General features: G+C 36.5%; 1 protein-coding gene across 25 annotated transcripts in view; it reads left to right on the plus strand.

Annotated features, from left to right (window-relative positions):
• Nucleotides 1-22,966, plus strand: part of INPP4B (inositol polyphosphate-4-phosphatase type II B) — a 361,482-nt gene that overhangs the window by 185,510 nt on the left and 153,006 nt on the right. For 20 of the 25 annotated variants that reach the window (XR_014583909.1, XM_083834868.1, XM_083834859.1 and 17 more), the window contains 4 exons: nucleotides 5,347-5,458; nucleotides 5,778-5,933; nucleotides 7,951-8,023; nucleotides 14,266-14,413. Coding sequence is in view for 24 of the 25 variants with exons in the window: in XM_083834868.1 (XP_083690994.1) it covers nucleotides 5,347-5,458; nucleotides 5,778-5,933; nucleotides 7,951-8,023; nucleotides 14,266-14,413 (489 nt within the window). In the remaining variant the exon portion in view is untranslated. The remainder of the gene's footprint in view (nucleotides 1-5,346; nucleotides 5,459-5,777; nucleotides 5,934-7,950; nucleotides 8,024-14,265; nucleotides 14,414-22,966) is intronic. The other 5 variants (XM_083834871.1, XM_083834875.1, XM_083834866.1 and 2 more) reach the window with 2 other exon arrangements.

The following is a 22,966-nucleotide window of genomic DNA, read 5'->3' on the forward strand; positions in this document are numbered from 1 at the left end:
CAGTAAATTAATATGTAAGAAGTAGCAAGCTTGGCAAAAGATGATAGTGTTCTTTTATGTTCTGTGAAATTAAGGTCCATCTGTCTGAGATGTTCCTCGTACTAGGCAGTGTGAAAGGAGAAGTAGGCCACCTCACTGTGAAGTTGGGGTAATCCTTTCCATCCTGTAAGCAGAGCTTTATAGCAATGATTTCAACTATACAAAACCAAGAACTAGGATGGGGTGCATCAGTTACACAAATTATCTGAGTGAATGTGGCCATGGATGTCTGTCAGTCCTGTATTCTCTACCCTTTCCTTACGCATATGACTGACTGTGCTTTTTTGAAGGTTCTTTTCTGTCTATGCCATGGTAGCTTTCAAAAGTTCCAAACCTTTCAGTGGTGTGCAAGTTGAAATGAATAAAACAAGGGGCAGTATCTTCTTGTTCTCTTGTTCTCCATCCCACCACCGGCCACTTTTCTGACTTGTCTCCTGACAGGAACAGCATCCAGGCTTCTGGGATTTCTGTTAAATTAATGAAAGTATTGATCCAGCAGATGTGTAGAAGTGTCTTGTGCTTTGTTGTTTGTCCAGAACTCTTTTTTTTGGTTGTAATTGTGTTTGTCAGGCAATCAAAATGTTTATTTATTTATTTGTTCTGTGTTGCTGTGACCTCTTGGACAATGTCTATTTCTTTCAATCTGCTTTATTTTAGCTGTTGTATTTTTGTTAATCTTGAGCAGGACTAAACCTATTTCTTTACAATAAAGGAGTTAAGCTATCTGTTTTCTGAAAAGGTGGGAAAAAAAATAATCCTGACACACCATTTAAAAATAAAAACCAAGTCCCCCCAGCTTTTCCTCCTCCTCATAACACTGCCCCTCAAATATCCTGTAGTTCAGTGGGCCAGCAGACATGTAACTACACTTGAAGAGGAGTTATATTCACTATGTTGGATTAACTAAATAAGATTTGAAAGCAGCGCTGTCATTTTTGCAGTTGTTTAAGTACATGTAACTTTGTTCGGAAATAATTACTATAGAATGCTATATATTTAGCTACTTTTCTCTATTAAAATTCGGTATGAGTCTGTCTACAACTAGTCCTACCTGGTCTCCTTCCTGAAACTGTTTCTTGGCTGCTTTGTGTCACGAAATCCACCCCAGGAAGCAGATGAACAACAACTTGGCTTTTATAAGCCAGGCAAATCTCCCAGAGAGTTGAGGGGAAACTTGTTTTGACATGAAGCTTAATCAACATTTCACTGAAATCATGAAAATGGAGAACGGATTGAACATCACAAAACTTTATTTATCTCAGCATTTTACAAAATGTTTTTTACCAGTGGACTTGTTTAAATCAATATTGGTTGAGATAGGCTTTACTGTGGTTTTGCAGAATAAACAAAAGCAGCAACATTTCTATACAAGAACAGCAATTTTGTGCTTACGTATTGCAAAATATATTGCATCAGTGGAGAAAATGGATTTTATGGCAGTATGTATGTTAGTTTGTGCTAATTTCGTTTGTTGTCTATTATGCACTGGAGAATGGGGTTGCCTGATAGACTGAAAATCATGCTGTTTGCTTTTCAGGCAGTCACTTTGTCATCTATAATTAACAGTGTTATGCAAATACACAGTCTGCTTCTCTTTTTCTTTGTGTTCTTAAGCCATTTTTTGGGAAGAAAGGTATAGCCATGGGAACCAATTAGCAGGCCTAAATTTACATGCTCAATACACAGTAATGAGACTCAATGAGTACTGCATTGGAGGCAAACGACTGCTGTTCTCAGTCCATCTAACTCACCTGCTTTTCCACTGCTAGCTTGTTAGTTTATTCCTCTCTGGATGCCCACATGAACCTTTTATCATCAGTAAAGTGGGCATGCATTTTTGTTGTTCGGGATGGTACTGGGTAGCTCTTTGTCTTGTATTTGAGGGAGTTGATATTAACCTGGAGGTCCTTAAGGACTTGGGATAGTAAGCAAATCCATGCATATGATAAACTTGAATATTAGAAGCGTTAGTAAGCAGTTGTAGCTTTAAACCTGAGCTGATTTCAGGACAACTTCACAAATGTCTGGATTTGACTCAGTGAGCTGAATAGCAGCATTGCATTTAACTCTGATGAAAGGATTTCTTGAAGTTCAAAACCTACAGTTTCACTCAGAACCACCTCCTCCAGGTTCATGAGAAGATGGGACTGCAGAGCCTCTGGTGTAGATTGTCACAGGACTGTAGCTGTGGCATGTGGAGTGAGCAATGGGGGATGCAGGCAGGTTGGACCGAATGGTTACTGATAGACTGAAACATTGCCAGCTTTGCTGCTGAAGCCTGCATCCTCTGGTGTTGCATTCCCAGTCTGGTTTAGAAATCACTTTTCTACCACCTTGTCTCCGTTTTTATTGACAATATTCCGAATGCAGACGCTCTGTGGACAAACATGGGGCAGTTGTCCCAAGCTGCTTTAAAAGAAATAAAAATCATCGGGAATTTTCCAATTCCAGAAGCCAGCTAGAGTTACAGCCAAATATGGGCTTCTTGACATTGACACGTATTTATTCTTACTGTTCTGTTCCCCATCCCCACTGTGTATGTTAGTAAAGTCGTGATGCAGATTTGTCAAGGTGTGATCCTTGTTGTGCAGTACTGAACTCCTGTGGGTCTGTGCTGAATCTTGTCTTGTGCCTATAAGCATTTTGCTGTAGGGACGGTCTTCACTGCAGCATGTCAGTGCAGAGTGCACTTCTCAGCTTTATTATACAACAGCAAATAAGCTTTTTCTAACCTAATAAATTATGAAGTATCCTAAAGCCAGTTAATTATTTTCCTGATGCTCTGCTTGAGTATGTGTGTCTTTTCCTGTCTGTCCAAGCAAATGGCATGAAATGTGTGTATCTAATGTCTGATACTGTTTGTTTTAGTGCAAAGTAAAATAATACAATTTTCTATCTTATTTCAATGTGGTCAGTGGGCTCTTTTATTTTTCCCACTGCATCAGTTCTGTTTCTCACTTTCAATTTTCTTTTAAGCAAATTTTTAACCTTATGATGTTGCTTGAAAGTTTTAAATGTGTGACATGCCTGTTGTTTGAAGACTCATGCACCAGTGGTATTTTAAATTCAGTGTGTGACACAGCTAATGATGGCTTCTCCCTGGACATTTATAGAGCTTTTTGTTGACTTGTGTGCCTCTAGCATCAAAAAAACTTTGTGGATTTTTTTTAATTGTGATTTTGTATTTCCATGTGGAAAGTTGAGAGAAATGAAGAAAGGAGTACAATTAAAATGCAACAATCCCACTGTTCAGTTTTATTCTTTTCCATTGTCTGCTCTTGTAGTTGCTGAATGTTTCAGATTGTAATATTACAGATGTATTAGAACGGAACATGAGTGATTTTGAGAAGAAAATAATTGAAAAAAATTGATATAAAGTGAAATTACATCCATTGGATTTCTTTCAATATGTGTGGAGAAAGCTTCCCTTTGTATGCTGTTTGTGCAGGCAAACAATGCAGTGCTCACTGCCATGCTGGGGGCATGCTTCTAGTAACGGCAAGGAGGGAATATTCAGTTTTCTAAAGAAAAGGAGATGACCGAGAAAGTGTGACTGGCATTTCCATTTTTATTTAACTCAAACAACTTACCTCATTGGCTTTTATCAGTTTATTTGCAAATTGAATACCTTTTTGCTAAGTATTCACTTATACTCTTAATTTATGCTGGTGTGACTTTGAATCAGGTCTGTTTTATCTAGGTCAAGGCCAGACTTGCAGGTCTCTTCAGCCTTAGAAATCATGATTCCTAAAAAATGGAAGGGCAAAATTTTACTTCTGGTGGTCAAGTGAATGCAACCTTTTTCCTTTCAGGAAACAGCCAAGTGCTGTTGCATATTTAAGGCAGTCTGGCAATGAGATCATCCACATGACACTTCGATCAGGGCACATTAAGCTGCTGAAAAATTGTCAGGCTTGTAGCCAAGCATTTGCTCTGATATTTAAAAGTATGTATGATATGCTAACATCTCTTGTATTCTCTTTTTCCTTAGAAATGCTGTAGTCCATTTGCCGAGGTAGCCCAGTTTGCATGGTGGTTGAGACCTAGGAAGGAAAAAAATGAAATGCAACTTCTATGTAGTAATTCAGGGGAACATTCTGAATTCAGATGACACTTAAATGGCATTTCATATACTTCAGGATTAATATGTACCTTTGCTCATAAACACCCTTTGGACATTGAACCTTTCTTCATTATTTTTCTTCTGTATACTTTGTTAATTAACATAGGCTTCTTGGGTTGCAGGGCTATCTGGAATTGGTTCATTTTTAATTGTTTCATTTTATTGTCACTAATGAATTTAGCTTACAGCAAATGAAATAGTGACACATGTAAAGTATGGAGAATTATGTGTAATTTTCAAGCTTTTATGTAAGAACATATTTAAGCTGTGTAGTTGCAAGATGAGTATATGTTACTCAGTCACACACTGAAGTATAGTGGCTTGTAACAAAATATAAATGTTTAAATTTGAAGCTTGGAGTAGCTATGCTTGGAGATTTTAGTGTAGAAAAAGCAAGGTTTGAGTTGGCATCATAAATGTGTCCATGCCTGGAAAGACAGATGTATGTGCTTAACTTTAATCAGCATAAAGAACTGGCTTCCTCTGACCTAATTTAGACCTTATTACAGCACACAAAAATAAAGTTGATGTAAAACTGTGGGAGCCCAGCCCAGAGACAGGGCTCTGCCACCTGGAGCGGTGTTAGGAACATGTGCTGTAGGACAGCCCGTGCGTAACAGCAGGGCAAAGCTGAGGGGCAGCGGGTGCCCCATCCCAGCTGTGCTATGCCAGCAGCAGGGCTGCAACCTGCGGGTTTCACCATTTTGCTGGGTGAAGCGTGGAGAACAGCGGTTGGGGGATTTTTCTTTCCTTTACTGACATGACACAAGGATTGTTTTCTGAAGGTCGGTAAGGGTACCTGTGTGGAAGCGGGGTTTATTTTCCTGCAGTGAGAGTTGTCTCAAGAATGTGGCAGTTACAGAAAGAGTAATGTTAGACGTGTATTTCCATCAGTAAGTTTTTTCTTGTTTGCCAGCTTCCTAGTCCCTCTTCTGAGCATTTTCTGCCACCATTTCTAAGTTTCCAATCCTCAGTTTTATGATGAAAACTTCCCTTGTTTTAAGCAATGTGCAGTAAACATAATAAGTCTTATTGTTATCGTTTGCTTTATGGATGTAAATAATGAGTTAAATACAGAACAGCAGCTATACAGAACGAAGAGGGAACTAAATGTTTACTGAATATATTTTTGTCGAAGGAATGAGATGCTGCAGATGACCTAATGTCATGGGATTTCTTTTCAGAACTTCTGATGGTGGGAAAACAGTTGGTACCATTGAAGTCAACCTTGTGAAGATGGGAGAGTTCGAAGATGGGGAAATGGGCCACATCACAACAGATGCACAGGATCAAAAGGTAGCCACTCAGTTCATTGTGCAGAATTAATTAAAAATGATTAGAGGTACCAGATGATGAAATTACTCATACCACATTGGGTTAAATGGTTATTCAAAAATTTCTGGAATAAAGTCTTGTGTACACTTAATCTCTATAAAGTAAAAATACTTTTTCATGAAAATGTGGACAGTAATATTCTGTTATCAGTTTACTAGTCCCTCCCCTTTTTTAGAAAAAAAAGAATTGATTTTGACCTCAGTTGACCCTATTTAATCACTCCTGATCAACAACTGTCCATAGAGACACCATAAATCTGATTTCTTTTTCCCTTGGACAGTTCCTCTGTTTTCTGCCCTTGAAGTCCTGTTCATGTGGATTTCTAAGTGCAACCTGTGCCCACAATACTGAAAACCTGGAAAGAATGGCAGACAGGCGAGCCAAAGAAGAGGTGAATCCCCTTGCGAAGGGGCAGGTTCAGCTGCATTTTATGGGAGTACGTAGTGGTGGGGAAAATCTAGAGGGGTGGAGGGTGGCAGCAATGGTGCTTCAGAGTGCTAGAACAGGGTAGTGTTGAGCAGCGGGTGTATGTAGGTATTTGGAGTTGGGGACTCGTGGTGAGGGGTAAGAGGCGGGACAGACGGTGTTCGAAAGGGAAAAAATGTTCTCCAATTGGCAGGCCTTGCAGCCAGAAGTGGTGGAGATGGGGATGATATCTGGGATTTGGAGATATGTGGGAATGGATTTGGGAGTAATGGGAGAACCAAAGGAGGGGTGGAAAAGATGGATGACAAGAGGCTCGGGCTGGGGAAAGATTCAGAAATGACCACTCTGAATGATGTAATTGGGGTTTGAATGGTTTGTGGTTAATAAGGTCTTTTACTGAGGCCCTAGTATGATGACAACTGAAATACAGCTGGTGCCACTTGATAGCTGTCTCTGCAGTCTCATTTTCACTGACAGAATTTTTGCGACACTAATAGTATGATGTACTTCAGATGCTTCCCTTATTCTGCTCTTGATGGAGGAGAAAAAAATCAACTAAGTTCAGATAACGCTGTAGGAAATGCAAAGTTAAATACTCATTTTTTTTCTTTTTTGAGGTAACAAAAAATAGTATCTTATAAATAATGTATATTTGAAGAGAAGGGCATTGTTCTGAATATCTTTGCTGCTCAGCCAAAACAGTCTGCTTTTGGGCCAAACTCTAAGGATATATTTTACACTTTATTTTATTTGTAACCATCCTTGGCAAAGGGGTCCCAAAGCCTTTTTAAAGCCATGGACTAGGGGGACCAATTCCAAAGCAGCCAGAAAACACTGTGAAATCTTTCTGGTTTTGTACTGTACAGCTTCTGTAAGATATGCAAGACTAACTTTTTCTAGCCTTCTCTTTAATTTTTCTTCTATTTCAAAATGTGGAATGAGACTTCACACAGTAATTTCAGATGTTATTAATGGTCTGTATCTGTTCTGGGGTAGCCAGAAGGCTTTTAATAACACCTTTCTAATGCTTTTAATAGCACCTTTCTAAGGGGTTCTAATACTTGCATGAAAGAGTAACCTTGTGACAGCTGTATTTATTGTAGTCTTTAAAGGATTCAATTTTTAGGAATTAGTTGTCATGGTGTTGCATCATGGAGCCCTAGTTTGCATGTTCATAGTGAGGATGCAATCTATGGGTATATTCCCAAGAAGCAATTGTGAGAAGGTAGAGTTGCTGTATTACTTCAAAGAGATAAGTTCTGTATTAGGTTTGTGAACCCATTAGACGCACTACGCCAAAGGGATTGCTCAGGGAGGAGTGAGCTGATAAGTCAGTTCTACTTGAGATGTCAGCTGGTAGGGAGCACATCATGTCTTCTCTTTGCTTCAAGCTCTGCAGCAGAACATCTAGAAAGAGTCCTGCTACCTGATTTTCCTATCACCTTCATAAACTTTTTTTTCTTACTGGGGGAGGAACACAAAATATTCATCGTAGTATATTTAACATGTCTTCATACCAGTTGATTTCTCCAAAAACTTTAACTACTTTTACTTTATACACTAACCTAATCAAAGGAATCTTCTTCTAATTCACTTGTATAACAGAGGACTTTAATTGTAAACCACAACCACATTTTAAAGTTTTCTTCTGGTTCCTACTTTTCCCTTGTTTAAAAATTCATGGAGTGCTTTCTGGCACTGTGCATGTGAAAAATGTCTTGTTGAAAGAAATCCCTCTGAAACCATGGAACAAGTCAAAAATTATTGTAGCCTCTGCCATTGTTCTTGTAGGAAACGTTTTTATTTTGTTATGTAATAGCTGATCATATTTTCTCACTTTCTCTGCAGTAGTTCTGATGCTGGTACAATATATTGGAACACAAATGTAAAAATAAAAATGTAAATGACAATTACTGGCAAGGCTAGGAAATTATTAGTGTTGTTTTTTAGTCTGCCTTTTATGAACTGCTTTAAATTTCCTTGTTATGCCAGAATGTGTTACGTATGTGGTTGTGTTTCACTTGTAGTGTGCATTGGTTCGTGAGTGTACAACGCCTGAAGGCCTAAGTGGCAAAGACAACTTGCCTTCTTTAAATGCAGGTAAGTATTCTAACTTCCATTAGAGATGGCTGTTGGAATGCTCTATCAGGTCCTGAAGAAGTTGCAAAAAATTGTAGCAGAGCTCTTAAGAAGCTCTTCAAATCATGTAGAGATACTTAATTTTAATATTTTATACATTCTTGACAGTATCATTTTGTTAAGAAATGTGAAGAAAACTTTTTTTTTTCAGTATGTCAATTATGCTTTCTGAAATGCTACTGAAATATCCCACTCCAGCATCTTTACAAATCAGTAATTTTTCAAGACTGTGACTTCAGTGGCTATGGAATTAACCTCATAAGTTTGTCATGTCATTGCATGATGTCCTGTTAAAATAATTATGTGCTATTTGCAATTGAATACCCAGGAGAATTAATCTTTCTCATAGTTGATGCCATGGCAATTTCAGTTCGATCTGAAAGCTGTATGTCCTAAAACTAAGGAAGTTGTTGGCAAGTCATTCTCAATTCTAGGTCAGCTCTGGGCTTGAGTGTACAGTGCTGAACTAGAACAATTTCTCTTTCAATATACTGAGAAATATTACATGCTGATATGCTGCACTGTAAAAGTTTTATTAGCCCAAGTTTATGAATCTCCATTGCTCTACAGTAAGAATGTCGCAGATAAGTTATATGGGTCATCAGAAACCACTGCGCTGTCAAGTATTCTGTGTGTTTGCAGCATGCAGTTGAAGAGAAATGTTACTGAAGTTTTAAAACCTTTTAAAACCTTATTGAAACTTTTTCATATTACTTCATTGGTAGGACTGGAGGCTTAGTAGTCAAGATTTGCAGTCTGAAGGAAGCACTAGAAACTTACAGAATTAGTTTTCTTATGCATGTGTAAAAGCTGTATTTTCCTGTGATTTGTTGAGACTAGATCAGAACTAGGGAAAAAACTCCTTTTTCAGAATGGCCATTTCTTTTTACTGCTTCAATGAGAGACTAGAAATGTGTGTGTAGAAGCTTTTAGTTGATTGAACTACATCTCATTCTGGAGATTCCTTAACTGAAAATAGCTAGAGACAGGAACAATGTCTTATATCTTTAGGTATCTATTTATGGCTCTTGAAGATGAGATACAGAGCCAGTTGCTTCATTTGGTCAAATCAGTACAGCTCTTTGATTCTGACTCTGTATGTCATCCAGCTAAGTGGGTCTCAAAGAACTTTCTATTCAGAGAAAATGTCACTGATTGCAACTGAATTCCTTTAATTTGCCATTGGCCGGGTTTAATTTTTTTAATTTATTTTTGGTGGGGAAATGATGTAGTTTGGGGAGTGAGTTGTGTTAGGTTGTTGGAACTTACACCATAGATGTCAGCTTTAGGAATAATCAAGTTTAGGTCACTGTCATGAGTGTTTGCATGCGATTCTACAGCGTACATTGACAGCACTTAACACATCTTTGTTTGTTGGTCTTGTATCCAAATGCAAACCCCCAACTCACCCAGCATTGCCAGGGTTTACAAAGTCAAACATGCAAAAGTGTTTTTTGTTGGTTTTGGTTGGTTTGGTTTTCTTTTTAAAAAAGAGGTGAGGGGAAACAGCAGAATTGCAGATAGAGCAGAATTGCAGATGCACATATGAGAAATGACAGTATACAGTATATTGGAAATAGCTTTCAGATGCAGGAAGTTTGTTCTAATAAGTACTTATTCTTCACTTTGCTTCCTGTACTTGTGACTTCCCCTTCTCACCCCAGCGTTGCCTGCACTTCCCTATAGACACCTGGCACCAGTAACAGGTTTTGTCAGTCCCATTCTTTTCTCCTTGTTCTTAGTGAACTCCCAATTTCTTTTCTTAGGAGACTTTTGCTTTCCTTTTTTACTCACAGCCTCTTGTCCCAACCAGTCAGACTTCTTCCCCAGCATGTCTCCGTGACTGGGATTCATGTAGATTAAAGCTGTCTGCGTTGCCTGGAGATCAGTTTTCTCATATGGGTAGCAGTGCTGCCCTCATGCATGTTGTACCACACATTAGCTCTGCCCAAAAAGGTATTCGTCCACCCTGTAAGAATAAGACATCCACAGTCTTGCTAGCATTAGAAACTAGGAAGGAGGCAAGCATTTTCAATAGAGGTAGACAATTGGTGCAAGTATAAGATGTTAAGTTCAAGTCAATCTGTTTTGAATTTTTACATTCTTTCCTAAAGCTTTACACTTCACATCATTGTCAGATCTGGGAGGAATGCCGTAGATGGGGTAAAAAGGTTGGACTTGAAAAGTTGGACTAGATGATCTTAGAGGTCTTTTCCAACCTAAATGATTCTGTGAAAAACATACATCTCTGTAAAAGATTTACCATCAGGATTCAAGTTTATAAAGCACGGAACTTTCCATTATAGATTTCATAGCTTGAACATCATAGACCATCCTATGTTTTTTAGCCTCATTTTCAAGGCAGCTGGACCATTTTAACTGACAATTTCCAAAAATAATCAGTTTAAGCTAGACAAATTTCAGTGTGGCAAAATTGGAGGCAATCAAGAACAAGGATTGAAGGAAAAAGAAGAACAGCAGTAATATGATAGAAGTTGAGGTTATCAGCCGGCCTGTATTATCTATTGCCTGTACTACTTTCCCTGCTGTGTACATACAGAGCTATCTACAGTACAGCATATATTCCACAAACATAGGTGTTTAGTACACGTGTATGCTGTTGTAAACATTCCTGTTTCACTCTGCTTCATGTTGTTTATCAGGCCTTCAAACCTATGAAATTGAGAAGAAAAAAGAAAAAAAAGAAAAAAACCTGTGTGGTTCTTAAAGCCTGTAGGCATAGGTGCATGCTGGCATTCTTCTGAAACTTAAATCTTAATATATAGAACTCAGAGCCCTCAAGTGAGTTACAAGGCACTTATTGAGTGAGGAGGGAATGAATATATTTCACAAACACCTATTAGTATTCTGTTTATACCCCAAGAGATTGAATTTGTGTCACAAAATTCAGTTGTTTGTTTCTAACACAGGAGTGTTTGCCAATTGTTTGCAAGAAAATGTATTGGCCTTTGCAATGAAAAAGAGAATAAAAGTAATAGCAATTAAGCAAAAATTTAGGATGTTGAAATTATCCTATCCTAGCATAAAACATCTGTCCAAAAAAGGAAAATATAAATAGAAACACTGTTAGTGAATTAGTGTGTGGCAGCGGTATGCTTTGATCTATGTTGAACAGGGAACAAAAATGAAAACAGAGTATTGAATTTTTTATTAATTTTTTTATTTTACTTGTAGGGGAAGCAGTGTGAAGTATATTGCATGGAATAAAAAGCACAGAGGTCTTTAAATTTAAAAATGAGAATGTCCAAAAATACAGATGGTTAAATATATGACATTGGCTTCTAGGCTTCACGCTATAAAGAAATGTTTTTAAAATAAATCTTTCTCTTTCTAACCACAGGAGTTTATCTGGAATTGCTTTTTTCAGTACCTTTCATGATCACTGTCTAAATACTGGAAGGATTACGTTTATGAAACTTTCTTTTTAATAACTACTGTTTATAAAAGCTAAATCTAGTCTTGCCATCTTTACCATTCAGGTGCTTTTACATGCCTTCTGGATTTCTTTTTTTTGACAACTTGGTGTGATTAGAAAGAAAAATGTATCTGAGACTTCTGTGGAATCACATGACTTTAGTAGCTCTGTTTATAAGAAAAACACAGTATTGTGCAGCTCATTTTGACAACCTTGAACTCTAGCAACAGTGCAAATTAGAATTAATTGATTTCCTTATAAAAACAAAATTCCAAGGCTTTTTTTTTTTTTTTTTGAGTTTGTAAAGGAATTTTTCGTCATAAACCCATGGGAAGATAGATGTTTTGGCCATTCTAAAAATCTGTTTTTATTTTTTTTTAAAGAACTAGAAACACTTGAGATTATTCCACTCTGAAAGTTCAGCATCAGAGGTATTACCTTCAGATAGTACCCAACAAATAGCTTAATAATTCTAACAATGGTAGAAGCAACAACTTTGGATCCATGTTTCTGAAGTGATACCTAGTCTCCTTGATATCATGCTGCAGTAGCTTTACTTTTCTGTTTATTTTGTTTGTTTTGTTTTTTTCGTTGATGGTAGTTTTTATTGCTGGTAATGATGGGAGGAAAGAGATTGTGGAGCTCTGATATGTACATACGCTGATCAACTAATCATTCTGTGCATATGCATTAGGTTCTCACAGACAAAGGCGAATTTTTTGAATGTAATAGATTATGAGTACAAATTCAAACGTTATTCTTGGAAAAACTTTCTTTAAAAACTTCTTGGAAAGTAAAATGCTCTTCTCTCTTCTACACCTTTTTATATTTGTGTCTTGGTCATCATCAGTTGAAAACTCCTGGTGAAAGTTATTAGCCTGCTTCATAGTAAACAGGTGGTACTACACCTAATCTAAATCCTAAAACTGCTTAAGGTTTTTGTTTAAGGCCAGACTTGATTTAACCAAGTTTATTGAGCTCCCTCTGACATCTGAAGATTGTCATTCCATGTCCTGTTAATGATGGGTGCCATATATCTGCTGTATGGATTGGTAGAGGCTGTCAACATTATTGGAAAACTGACTTTCCAAGAAAGAATCTCAGCAGAAGACAAGGAGCATAGGAAAACATTACAGCATATTTTAATGAAGTAATATAGCAGAGCCCAGACACTGGATGGAAGTTGAGGTTACAGGGCTTGGAGAATTTTTGAATTTTTTTTTTTTGTAGTGGGGATTCTCAAGCTGTAAAATGTGTGCAATGACACTTGGGCATTGAGGTATTTCAGGTGCTAGTGATGAACAAAAACTGCTGTTGTTTATAGGCCATTGCCATCAATCCTCTATTATGTTTATTTAAAAAAAAATAAGTTCTGACTTTTATACGTAAAATCAATCATAAAGGCAAAAAGACTGAATGCTTCCAATTTCTCTAAGACTGATTAAAGAGATCTCAATGGCAGGAATAGAAAACATTAAATCAGCAATTTCTTAAATGTGAATATTTGCAACATTCCTTTCTTAATGAATTGTGTTTATAAAAAAAAGCGAGCTTGATTAGATATAAAAGACCATTTGTGTATCTTTGATAACTTGGCCTGTGTTTTTTGTTCTATTTAAGTCAGCCTGTGTAGGCAATAATGGTGGCAGTGAGTTGTAAAAGAAGCTGAAATTTCTACTAGTAGCTGTCACTTTGACAGCAGCAGTTTCCTCGCAGCGCACATGGGAAATATATTTGTTTGAGTTATAGACCGTTCACTGGCAGATCAATGGGACCCTGGTCTAAGGCTTTCTTTTTTTTTTTTTTTTCCAGAAGTCTGGTAGGAAAGTACTGTTGGAGGATTTGGATGTCTGTCCAAAGTCATTTTGTGTTAGGAAGCAGCAGATGTGTATATTTAATGACAAAAATTGGTCCCCCACAAAGCTTATTGAAGTAGTCAAACAAAACTTTCCTTTCCTAGCTTTTTACCCTATCAGTTAAGAATGGCGGGGTGGGAGCGAGGGAATAGACATTTCCTATCTCTATTACAGAGCATCATTGTAAGGTCAAAGTGGAAACAGCCAACATGCAAGAGCTTTAAGGTGGAAACCGTGGTGGGTTTTAAGGATAGCCTTCCAAGTTACTAAGTACCTTGATATTTTTTTTCCCATGTCAAGTTACAGTAGTGTTCTGGGAACAGTGTGTAACATGTTTACAGGATTGTTATCTTTGTTTTTATCAAGTACCATTTTCTTGACCCTGTCGCTGATTGAGTTTCCATTGAAGTAGATGCACAACATCTATTTGTGTTAATGATTTCTATATGTGCATGTCATGGAGAAGATGCGTCAGATACAGCTAAACTGTGAGGCATGCTTCACTTGTCCAGTGCAATTTATTACTAATGTGAGTGATTCTAGCAGATGGCATGTGGTAGTATTGACTGTATGCAAGTTCATTGTTTACTTTTTGCATTCCATTTTCCCTAATTGCACTGTAAGTATAAGAATAAAGAGCATAATTTATGTTCTTACTACACTGAAATGCTAAATTCACAGAATACCTGCTACAGCAAAATATGAATTACTTATTGTACTAGCAATATGTCCTCCTCATGCTGCTATAATAAATAAAATATTGATGTACATAACAGAATTTTAATGGTTTTAAAAATAATTGTACAAGCTGGAGGGGGAAATAGCATATTGTTTTTAGATTAAGTTTGTTGTCAAAATTTTTCAGTCATATAACCACAGGAAAGCAATGATATAATTTTTCTTCTTTGTAGTGTTAAAGAATCCGATCTGTAAGTTATATAGATTCCCTACTTCTGACAACAAGTGGATGAGGATCCGGGAACAGATGGCTGAGACCACTCTCTCTTTCCATGTTCCTAAAGAACTGATCAATCTGCACATAAAGGAGGATATGAGAAGGTAAGGATGAGGAAGTAGCAATAGTCAGTACTATATTTTTCTTAGAAAAAGGTATGTGATGAGCTTAAAAAATAACAATTTAAACAATGAAATAGGCAAAATATAGTGCTCTTGGGCTGTTAAGAATTTGCAGCTGTAACTGAACAACAGAATTGATTGCTTGTAACTTTATAAGACTCTAGTGTGAGTTCATTAGTTCTGAGCACTGAATGGTGCTAGAATGCTGTCATGACTTGAGATGTGCAAGAATCAACATTTGGTTAACAATATACATTTTCTGAAAAGCTAACGTATACAGAAACAACACATGACAAGAGTGTGAACTGCATTGTAGAATGTTTGGCTTTGTGCCTTAGTAGCACTTAAACCATTGATAAATATTATGCAAGCAATGGAAAATAACATGTTCATAGTTAGTAAAGAAGCAATGATAATATAAATCACTTTCTTTTAACTAATTTACGTTATTTGACATGAGAAAAAGGTACCGAAGTAATATAATTTTGAAATCTTTGCTCATGTTGGGCCTTTTAATCAGGAAAGACTTAGGATCATCACAGTATGTATGGTGTGGGGAAAAAAGAGGATAAGGATCACCAGTGGCCTAAAACTTGTTTGCCCAAATTGCCACTGTAGGGACTAAAATTGTGATCTGCCTTTGAATAAATTCTGCTGATACAACTGGGACAAAAGGTAATGTTTCAAGTTGTCCAAGGCTTCCCTAAAATCTTACCTGCTTTTTCCAATGATACTGGATGGTGTAGTAAAAGATGTTGCCTCTTTCCCCATGAATCTTGCCTAAGTTGTCATCTTGTCTAATGTCTAAGAGCAGCACTGTAAGCTAATTCTGCATCCCCAAGTCATCCTGTGTATTTTCAGGCATTCCCTCTTCTGCAGCACATCGGAGGGGTTTACCTGGGGTTGTTTATGGTGGTGGTTGGTCCTGCAGTAGGAGTTCAGATCTATTTTTATTCACCTCATCTACTGCTTCTCTGTGATTTCTCTGTGCCAATACAACAGTAGGTGTCAGGCCAGAATCTTGCATTTAATAAAGTCAGTGGACTGGTACATACTTAGGTATAGTGATGATGATGGGTTATAAAATCACATGTGAATCATTATATTTATTTTATTCATTAACACCATGTTTAGGTGTTTATGGGCCAAATCTTTTTTGAGAATACTAATGTGTAAGGTTTTTTAGTATGCAATAAAAATAGATTATACTGAATACACAGCTCATCCACTGCCCAAATTTTCATTTGCCCCATGGGTAAATGTCTTTTAAGTGTTAGGGGATTACTTTAACCACTTTTACTTCTTATGTATTATTGTCTCCAAAGCCATAATGGAAGTAACAGTGCTTGTTGTTATTTCAAATAATATCATTCATCTATTTGGATAAAGGCATAGTTTAAAAAAAAAAAAGAAACAAAAAACACCTGTTATTGATTATTTCTGTTAAATGATCTTTAAATACTCACTGAAATAAAGAAAAGCTTTGAGGAAGAAATGTAAGTAGAAGTGGCTTGAAGATTGAGGCAAGTGCTCATGGTTTTCCTGACTGCCAGTGTGATACCAGCGCCTGGTAGAAGATTAGGGGGGCTGTCTGAAGGAGGAGGTAAGATCAAGGGGAGCAACACCTTTTTGTAGGATATAAGCAGATAGAAGGAATAAGGGCATCTGTTTGCCTATCAGTGTATAAGCGTGTAGGTTGAAGCTTCAGCTTTGCACATGCTCTGCTGTCTGAAATAATTACAAAGATGTGTGCTCCTTACATTTGTGAAGTAGTAAATTAATGTAAGGAAGTTACTGCTATGCTAGTTCTTGAACTCTTATAAATATTATGGTGTACCATCTTGAGGCTCTTTCCTTCTGAAGTATTCTTGTCTGCATGTTTTTTTCCCCAGTGAATAAATATTTTTGTCTCAGAGGCCACTTATTATGCTCAGCTTGTTTCGTTTCATTCCTATTGTGGATTCCATATAGTCTGAAGCAATTACGTATAAAAGATATCCAAGTTCAATGTTAATCCTATTCAGTATTGTATTTTGAACTGTAATTTAAATTCTCTTCTCATATTTCTTAAGATTGTTTATCACTTGATAAAACTACAATGTTCATTGTTAACCAAACCTTTTTCATTTTTGGACTTGATACTCTGTAATACGTAACCACTGAGGATGTTTAACTTTGTTTTTCAGCATGGAGTAAAGTTTTAAAGATATTCGTACATTAAAGATATTGTCAAATCTTTCAAACCTCCTTGGAAGAAGTTTTAATGAGTTATATGGTCATTTTTATTGTTCTAACAAGGGTCATATAGTCTACTCTGCTGCTTTTTATTAAAACAAAAAAAGTTTCTTCAAGGGTTTCCAGTGGGTCCTTTCCCCTGTTTCTCTACACTGATCTTGTCCAGATTTTTTATACCTATCTTTTATACCTTAGTTTATAACTTGTTCAGAATTTTTGCCAGCCTGTATAATCTAAGCTTGTAGTTGTAGATGTAGTTTTTGTTGTACTAGATCAGCATAGAAAGGGTTGTTAGGCATTGGAATGGGCTGCCCAGGGAAGCGGTTGAGTCACCATCCCTGGAGGTATTTAAAAGACGTTCAGATGTAGAGCTTAGTGATGTGGCTTAGTGGAGGACTTGTTAGTATTAGGCCAGAGGTTGGACTAGGTGATTTTGGAGGTCTCTTCCAACCTAGATGATTCTGTGATAGCAAGAGAATTAGGAAAATACAGTAGAACCCACCATACATACCTTTCAAATTTGTTGCTAAAGCTCTTTTTGAGTCCCTTAGGGCCAAATTCAGTTTTGGCTAAAGGGCAATTTCACCTTCTTACGGCTGAATTTGGCCAATGGCATTTGTGGTCACAGCCCGTAAACAAATTTCAAGGATAAATTGCTCAACTTTCCTTGACCCGTCTTTCCAGAGTACAAAGCACATTCCAGCTTCCTGCTGGATCAGGAATGGCTGTCCCGTTCCAACTCCAGTAGCCTTTTCTCATGCAAATTTATGCTGTGGTCAGTATAGTATAGATTTCACGATCTGTTTTTTGAATTCTTACTTGCAATATTCCAGAATGGGGACAAATTTTAGATCGTTTGAAAGGTAAATGTTTTACTCTTTTCTTTTAATATAAAACTTCAGTAGAGGAATGGAGACAGGCAGAAATGCTCTATATTGGCAATGGGCATTGATTTTGTGGACTTTGCGCATGAGTTTTTAAATTATTTGTTTTTGAACAATGGCACCGCAAAAACATTGTGTTGATGGATGTAGTGTGAAAAAGCTACACCAAGTAAACTTACCATAACTTTTTAAGCTGTTGGAACTCACCACATTTATATGGACACTGTTAATATGAACTGGCGTCCACTTGAAGACTTTTGAAACCTTAATTCAGGTAACTACCTAGCATGATTTTTCATGGAAGTAATTTTTTGAACACTTGAAAAAAAAATGCAGCAGTAAAATGTAGCTCAACTACATGCATGTGAAAGTATTTACCCTGCTGTGCATCAGAAAGGATACAAAACATCTCTTTCACCATCAGATGCTGCATATAGGAATACAAATGGACAAATGCAAGTGTACCTTAAATTTTTTTGAGTAGATTGTGGACAATTGCCTACCTGCAACGTGATTCATTTTATTACCATACAATTATAAATGAATAGAAGTTACTTTCGTGTGTGAATACTATATAATTCTCTGTACTCTTGATTTCACTGTTCATAACTAAATTTGGAAAAGATGGCCTCTGTTAAAGTCTAAGAGGAATTTTCATCAGACTTAATGAAGTCAAATTTGCTGGGCTCTACTTTCTACACTGGATGTTTAAAGCTGTAGTACATTGGAATGGAGTAATATTTCCTGATTTGTTCTGTGGTAGTTACCTATAGATAACATTATTATTCCGCAGTGCTGAAAGTTGTTATAAAATGTTAATGTACTGGCTACCCTGTCAGAGGAGGCTTTGTGTTGCTGTTCTATGCCAAGTCCACATAGATTTTAAGACTCCAGAAAGTAATTCTGTACCAATCAGCAATGCTTCTCAGAGATCGGTTGGTAAAAATTTCTGGTTGTTTGTGCACAGCATGCCCTGGAATCCAAGAATTCAATATCAAGCAAATGATCTAACTTGTAAGTCTTGTTGAGTCTCCAATGTGGTAGTGAAGAACAGAACAATACAAAACCGAAGTAAATATAATCTTGTTTTCAAGGCTGTAATTATTTGAATACAAATTCTGTCTTCACTGAAAGGAATTTTAACTTCTATGTGGTTAACTAGATTTTGCACTTACCTGTAGTTACCTGTGGTTCTAATAGCACTAAGTTAGGTGTAATTTTGTCTTTTCGTGTCACTTGATGCAGAGAGTACAAATTTAGAGACATTAAGGTGTAAACATGATTTAAAAAAAAGGCCCTGTACAATTTTATTGTTACTGATGTCATAAAGACAGCACAGTTTATTTTGAATGAGACACTGATTAATAAATAAGGGGAAAAAAACACCCACAGAAGTATTTAGATGCCTGAGTAATCATGCAATTAATTATATGATTAATTTTCCCACATATATGATTCCAAGCTGAAAGAAGTGAAGTGATAAATAAAAACTGTCAGAGTAAAATGTTGTTTCAGCTCGATGATATAAGCAAAACGATTGTCTTAATTTGACCTAAGATGGTTCTACTATATCCTGATACAGCAGGAAAATGTTTTATATATATATATATGTATGTATATATATATATATAGTTTATATATATATATATATAAACTGTTCACAATTGATAATTACTAAAAATAGAATTTAGGTATAAAATGTAAATTCTACAGATGCCATTCTGAGTATTACTGAATTTGAGACTCTTTGCAGTCACGTGATTCAGGAAAATTATTCTTCACTTTTAAAATAAATCATAGACCTAACTTCAAATGCTTATGCTATTTGAAGATTTGAGTCTTTGAAATAAACACAGGTAATAAAATATCCCAGGAAGGGAAAGAGCTTCCAGGCAGAAAGAAAGGAATGGGTTTAATTTAGCTCATCTGTTGCCTATGCTTTTGAATAAGAAAAAGTGGGGTGGATAGAAACGCAAAATGAACTTTAAAACTCTAGCTGTCAGGGACAGTTCAAAATATTCTCAAGACTCTGCAAATCCCAGTTTATTCTCCACATATACATGGAGAAAAACAAGTTGTAAAATATTTTTAAGATGTTTGTATGTGTGTATATCTACTTTTTTTTTTTTGGACAAATGTTTGAAGAATGAAATAGGTAAGCACCATCTCATTTTTAGTTATCTGGCAGGTTGGTCTTAGCAGAAGCTGCAACAGTTTTTAGAAATTCTTTAAGAAGAGGAAAAACAGCTTCTGTTTTCAAGAGGTTCTCAATGAAAAACATCAGGAAAGGAAGAAAAGTATCATTTTATTCATTTTCATGGTAGTTTCCCCAGAAGGGATTAAATCCTCCTTAGTAATTATTTGTCTGCTTTAGAAACAATATAGTAAAAAGCCTATGATTCTTTTATTTCTGGAGAGGGTGTTATATTGTTTTGATGGGTTATTGCCTGTATATCACAGGGACCATAGCTTGTTATAAAGAAAAATGAGAGTAATTTTATTTGCTTCTCTTCTCCAATAAGATATAATGGTTACCCATAAATATGTACACTTTAAAGTAAAATTTGTTAGGAAAACTAATTCCTGTGTTCCTTTCCTTAGAAGGAAACTTTTAAGTTTCCATTACTTACGGGAGATTGATTCATGCTCCAAAGCTTATGGTTTATATTTACTCTGAAGCTCCCATTTGATAAGTATTCAGAACTTTGTTACCTTTATCCTGTTCCTATATCCTTATATTCAGTGTGATAAGAAAGTGACTTTTTCTGTTACAGTGGTCATTAGAGTGCATGACACAAACTAAACTGTTTAAGTAGAAACTATCAGCATGAATAATAGAAGAAATTCTTTGTGCCTCTTTCAGGTTCTTGCAGTAGTTTGGTATAATCCCACAGCTAATGTGTCCTTCAATAAGCAAAGCTTGACTTGGTAAATCAAAAGGTAGAATGTTAATCTGAGCCTTGGGTGCTCAAAACTTCCATTGATAATAGGCTTCATTGAACATTTGCTTGGAATCAAAAATCATGTGTACTTTTAAGTTACGATTCTGACAGTAATGGTATTTAATTGCTTGTAGTCTTGGAAATGTCATGCAGTCTTCACAAATCGCTGGGTGCCCCAATGCAGTTGTTTGTAAAGAGAAGCACAGATGTTTTTACCTAGGGACCAATCTTGCCAAACGATCTTGTGTATCAACAGCCTGCTGCACAGCCATACTTTCCATCAGCAGGGGAAGGTTGGGTAAAGCTCAAGTCCCCTAAAGAGCCAGGTGTCCATGAATTGTAGCTCTGTAAATCAGGAAGATATAAGCTGTTGTTGGTTTTAAGTAGGAGCCTGAAATGAAGATTCATGAGAGCTCTAATAGTGCTGTGGGATCCTGAGGAGTCTCATAATTTACTCTTATAAATTTTTGTCTATTTAAAATTGTATTGTGTTAGCACCAAAGACCATTAATCTTTGTACTAATGATCATCATAATATAGAGTGCTTTCAGCAGATTAGGATCTAGTATTTAATTTTTCTGCCGTAATGGCAGAAAAGTTTTGAAGAAAGGGTAAAAGGTAGATTTGCAATTTTGAAATGTGGAACTTCTTCCAACCATAATGTCAAGTGCTTAATGAAAGCTTGGCATACTTTGTGTACTAAAGGAAAAGAATGGATGTGAAAAAGAGAAAGTGCCCTAGAAAGGCTTAAAAATAAGTTAGCTTACATTTGAGGAGGAGTAGGAATGGGACAGACTCTTTACATCCTCTTGCTGATTAGATACAAAATGGAGCAAGCTTGTGCCAAGGTCTCAGAGGAAGATATTAAAGTAGTTAAGGCAGGAGACAATGGAAGTTGAGACTGTCCTGGCTGATATTTTCCATTACGCACTGATAGAAAAGACTGTCTTGGAGGTGGTTTGTGGAGCTAAGCAGCAAGATGTAGGAAACAAAACTTGGATTTGATTGTGTAAGAAGGGTTGAAGTTGATGCTAAGCACAGAATGTGTCATGGTGGTGAGTGCAATTACCTGGAAAAGACTTTGAGAGGGGATTTGGAAGATTTGGAATGGGGGAAGATCATGACAAATAGCTCTATTTTACAATACTGAGTTTTATTTTTTACAATACTGATCTTACTGCTCTGTTGACAAATTATTTGAAATTCCATGCTTGAATTGAAAAGGTGAATCAGTAACCGATTTGCCCTTATGGAGAACCTATATAAAAATACTGACTTCCATTTATTGCACAGTTGTTTTTAGACGTATTTACTGTTTGAAATGTATTGTCAAGTTGTTCAGTGAAATAAGTTTGGGTATGAAGCACTACAGTATTATTAAAACACGTTTTTTTAGATAGAATGTTATGGGTTATTACTGTGGACTGTAAGAGTCATAATTTAAAAAACACTGTGTTTATACATTCTGTTTCTTTATGAGGGGGGCATTCCTAGTAATGCTAATAAAGCTTGGTACTATGAAATATTCTTGGTGGAACTTAGTTACAGAAAAGATAATTCTGTTTTCAGCCATTTCTCAGAACAGAGTTGCACTGAGTCACCAACAGCAATGTGACAAACAGTAAGAATTCACAACACACAAATAGTATCCAAATCCAAAATGTCTTGGATTGATTATTGCATTCAGAAGAAAAAAAAAAATGTAAAATGTGCAAGAGGGCTGTTGTTGGAGGGATAGTATATATGCCATATAATCCTATTATCTGATATTTTTGATTTTTTTTTTCTAGATTAGTTTAAAATGGCTAGTTTTATTAAAACATTGCAGATGAGATGCATTTTTTTGTGAGATACTAGCGGCTGTATTTTGACTTCAGTGGTGTGTGTTTCTGAGATGAAATAAATGCAAGCCTTGTCGACAGTGATAAGAGCAGGATTTTTCATTCCTTGAAAACACATTAAAGTTAATGTGGTGGGTTTTAGCTTGCCTTTCCCATTGCTTTTGGTGTAACTGAAGTCAGCCAGTTAAACTGGTTTTGGTTCACAAGTGATATTTTAGTCTGAGGTAAGGGTTTTGTGCTCCTGCTGTTGCTTGGCGTAAGTATGGGACCAGCAGCTCCAGGGGCAGACTTAGATGGAGGCAGGAGAGCAGAGCCCCAGCACTGGGTTTTCCATGGGATAGAGGGTTCTGAATGTTATGCATTTATGTATCCATCACTCACTCTATAGTATTTCTTCAGTCTCTGCAGGGTGCTATACTGCTGTGTAGGAGGAAAAGACAAGTTTAGACTCAGTCAGGTCCAAGCATTGTTTCTAAAACTATTAAAGATCAGATTTGAAATATTAAGGGCCAAATTACCTTCACTGCAAACAAATAGAATTCTATGCTCTGCTAGATCTTGAGGGGTGTTTCTTAGTTGGAAGCCATGAGATTTCGACTCAGTGTCCCATTTTAAGCTGATGAAGATTTATAA

The sequence above is a fragment of the Anser anser genome, assembly GCF_964211835.1.
Source record: "Anser anser genome assembly, chromosome: 4".
NCBI classification, from domain to species: Eukaryota; Metazoa; Chordata; class Aves; order Anseriformes; family Anatidae; genus Anser; species Anser anser.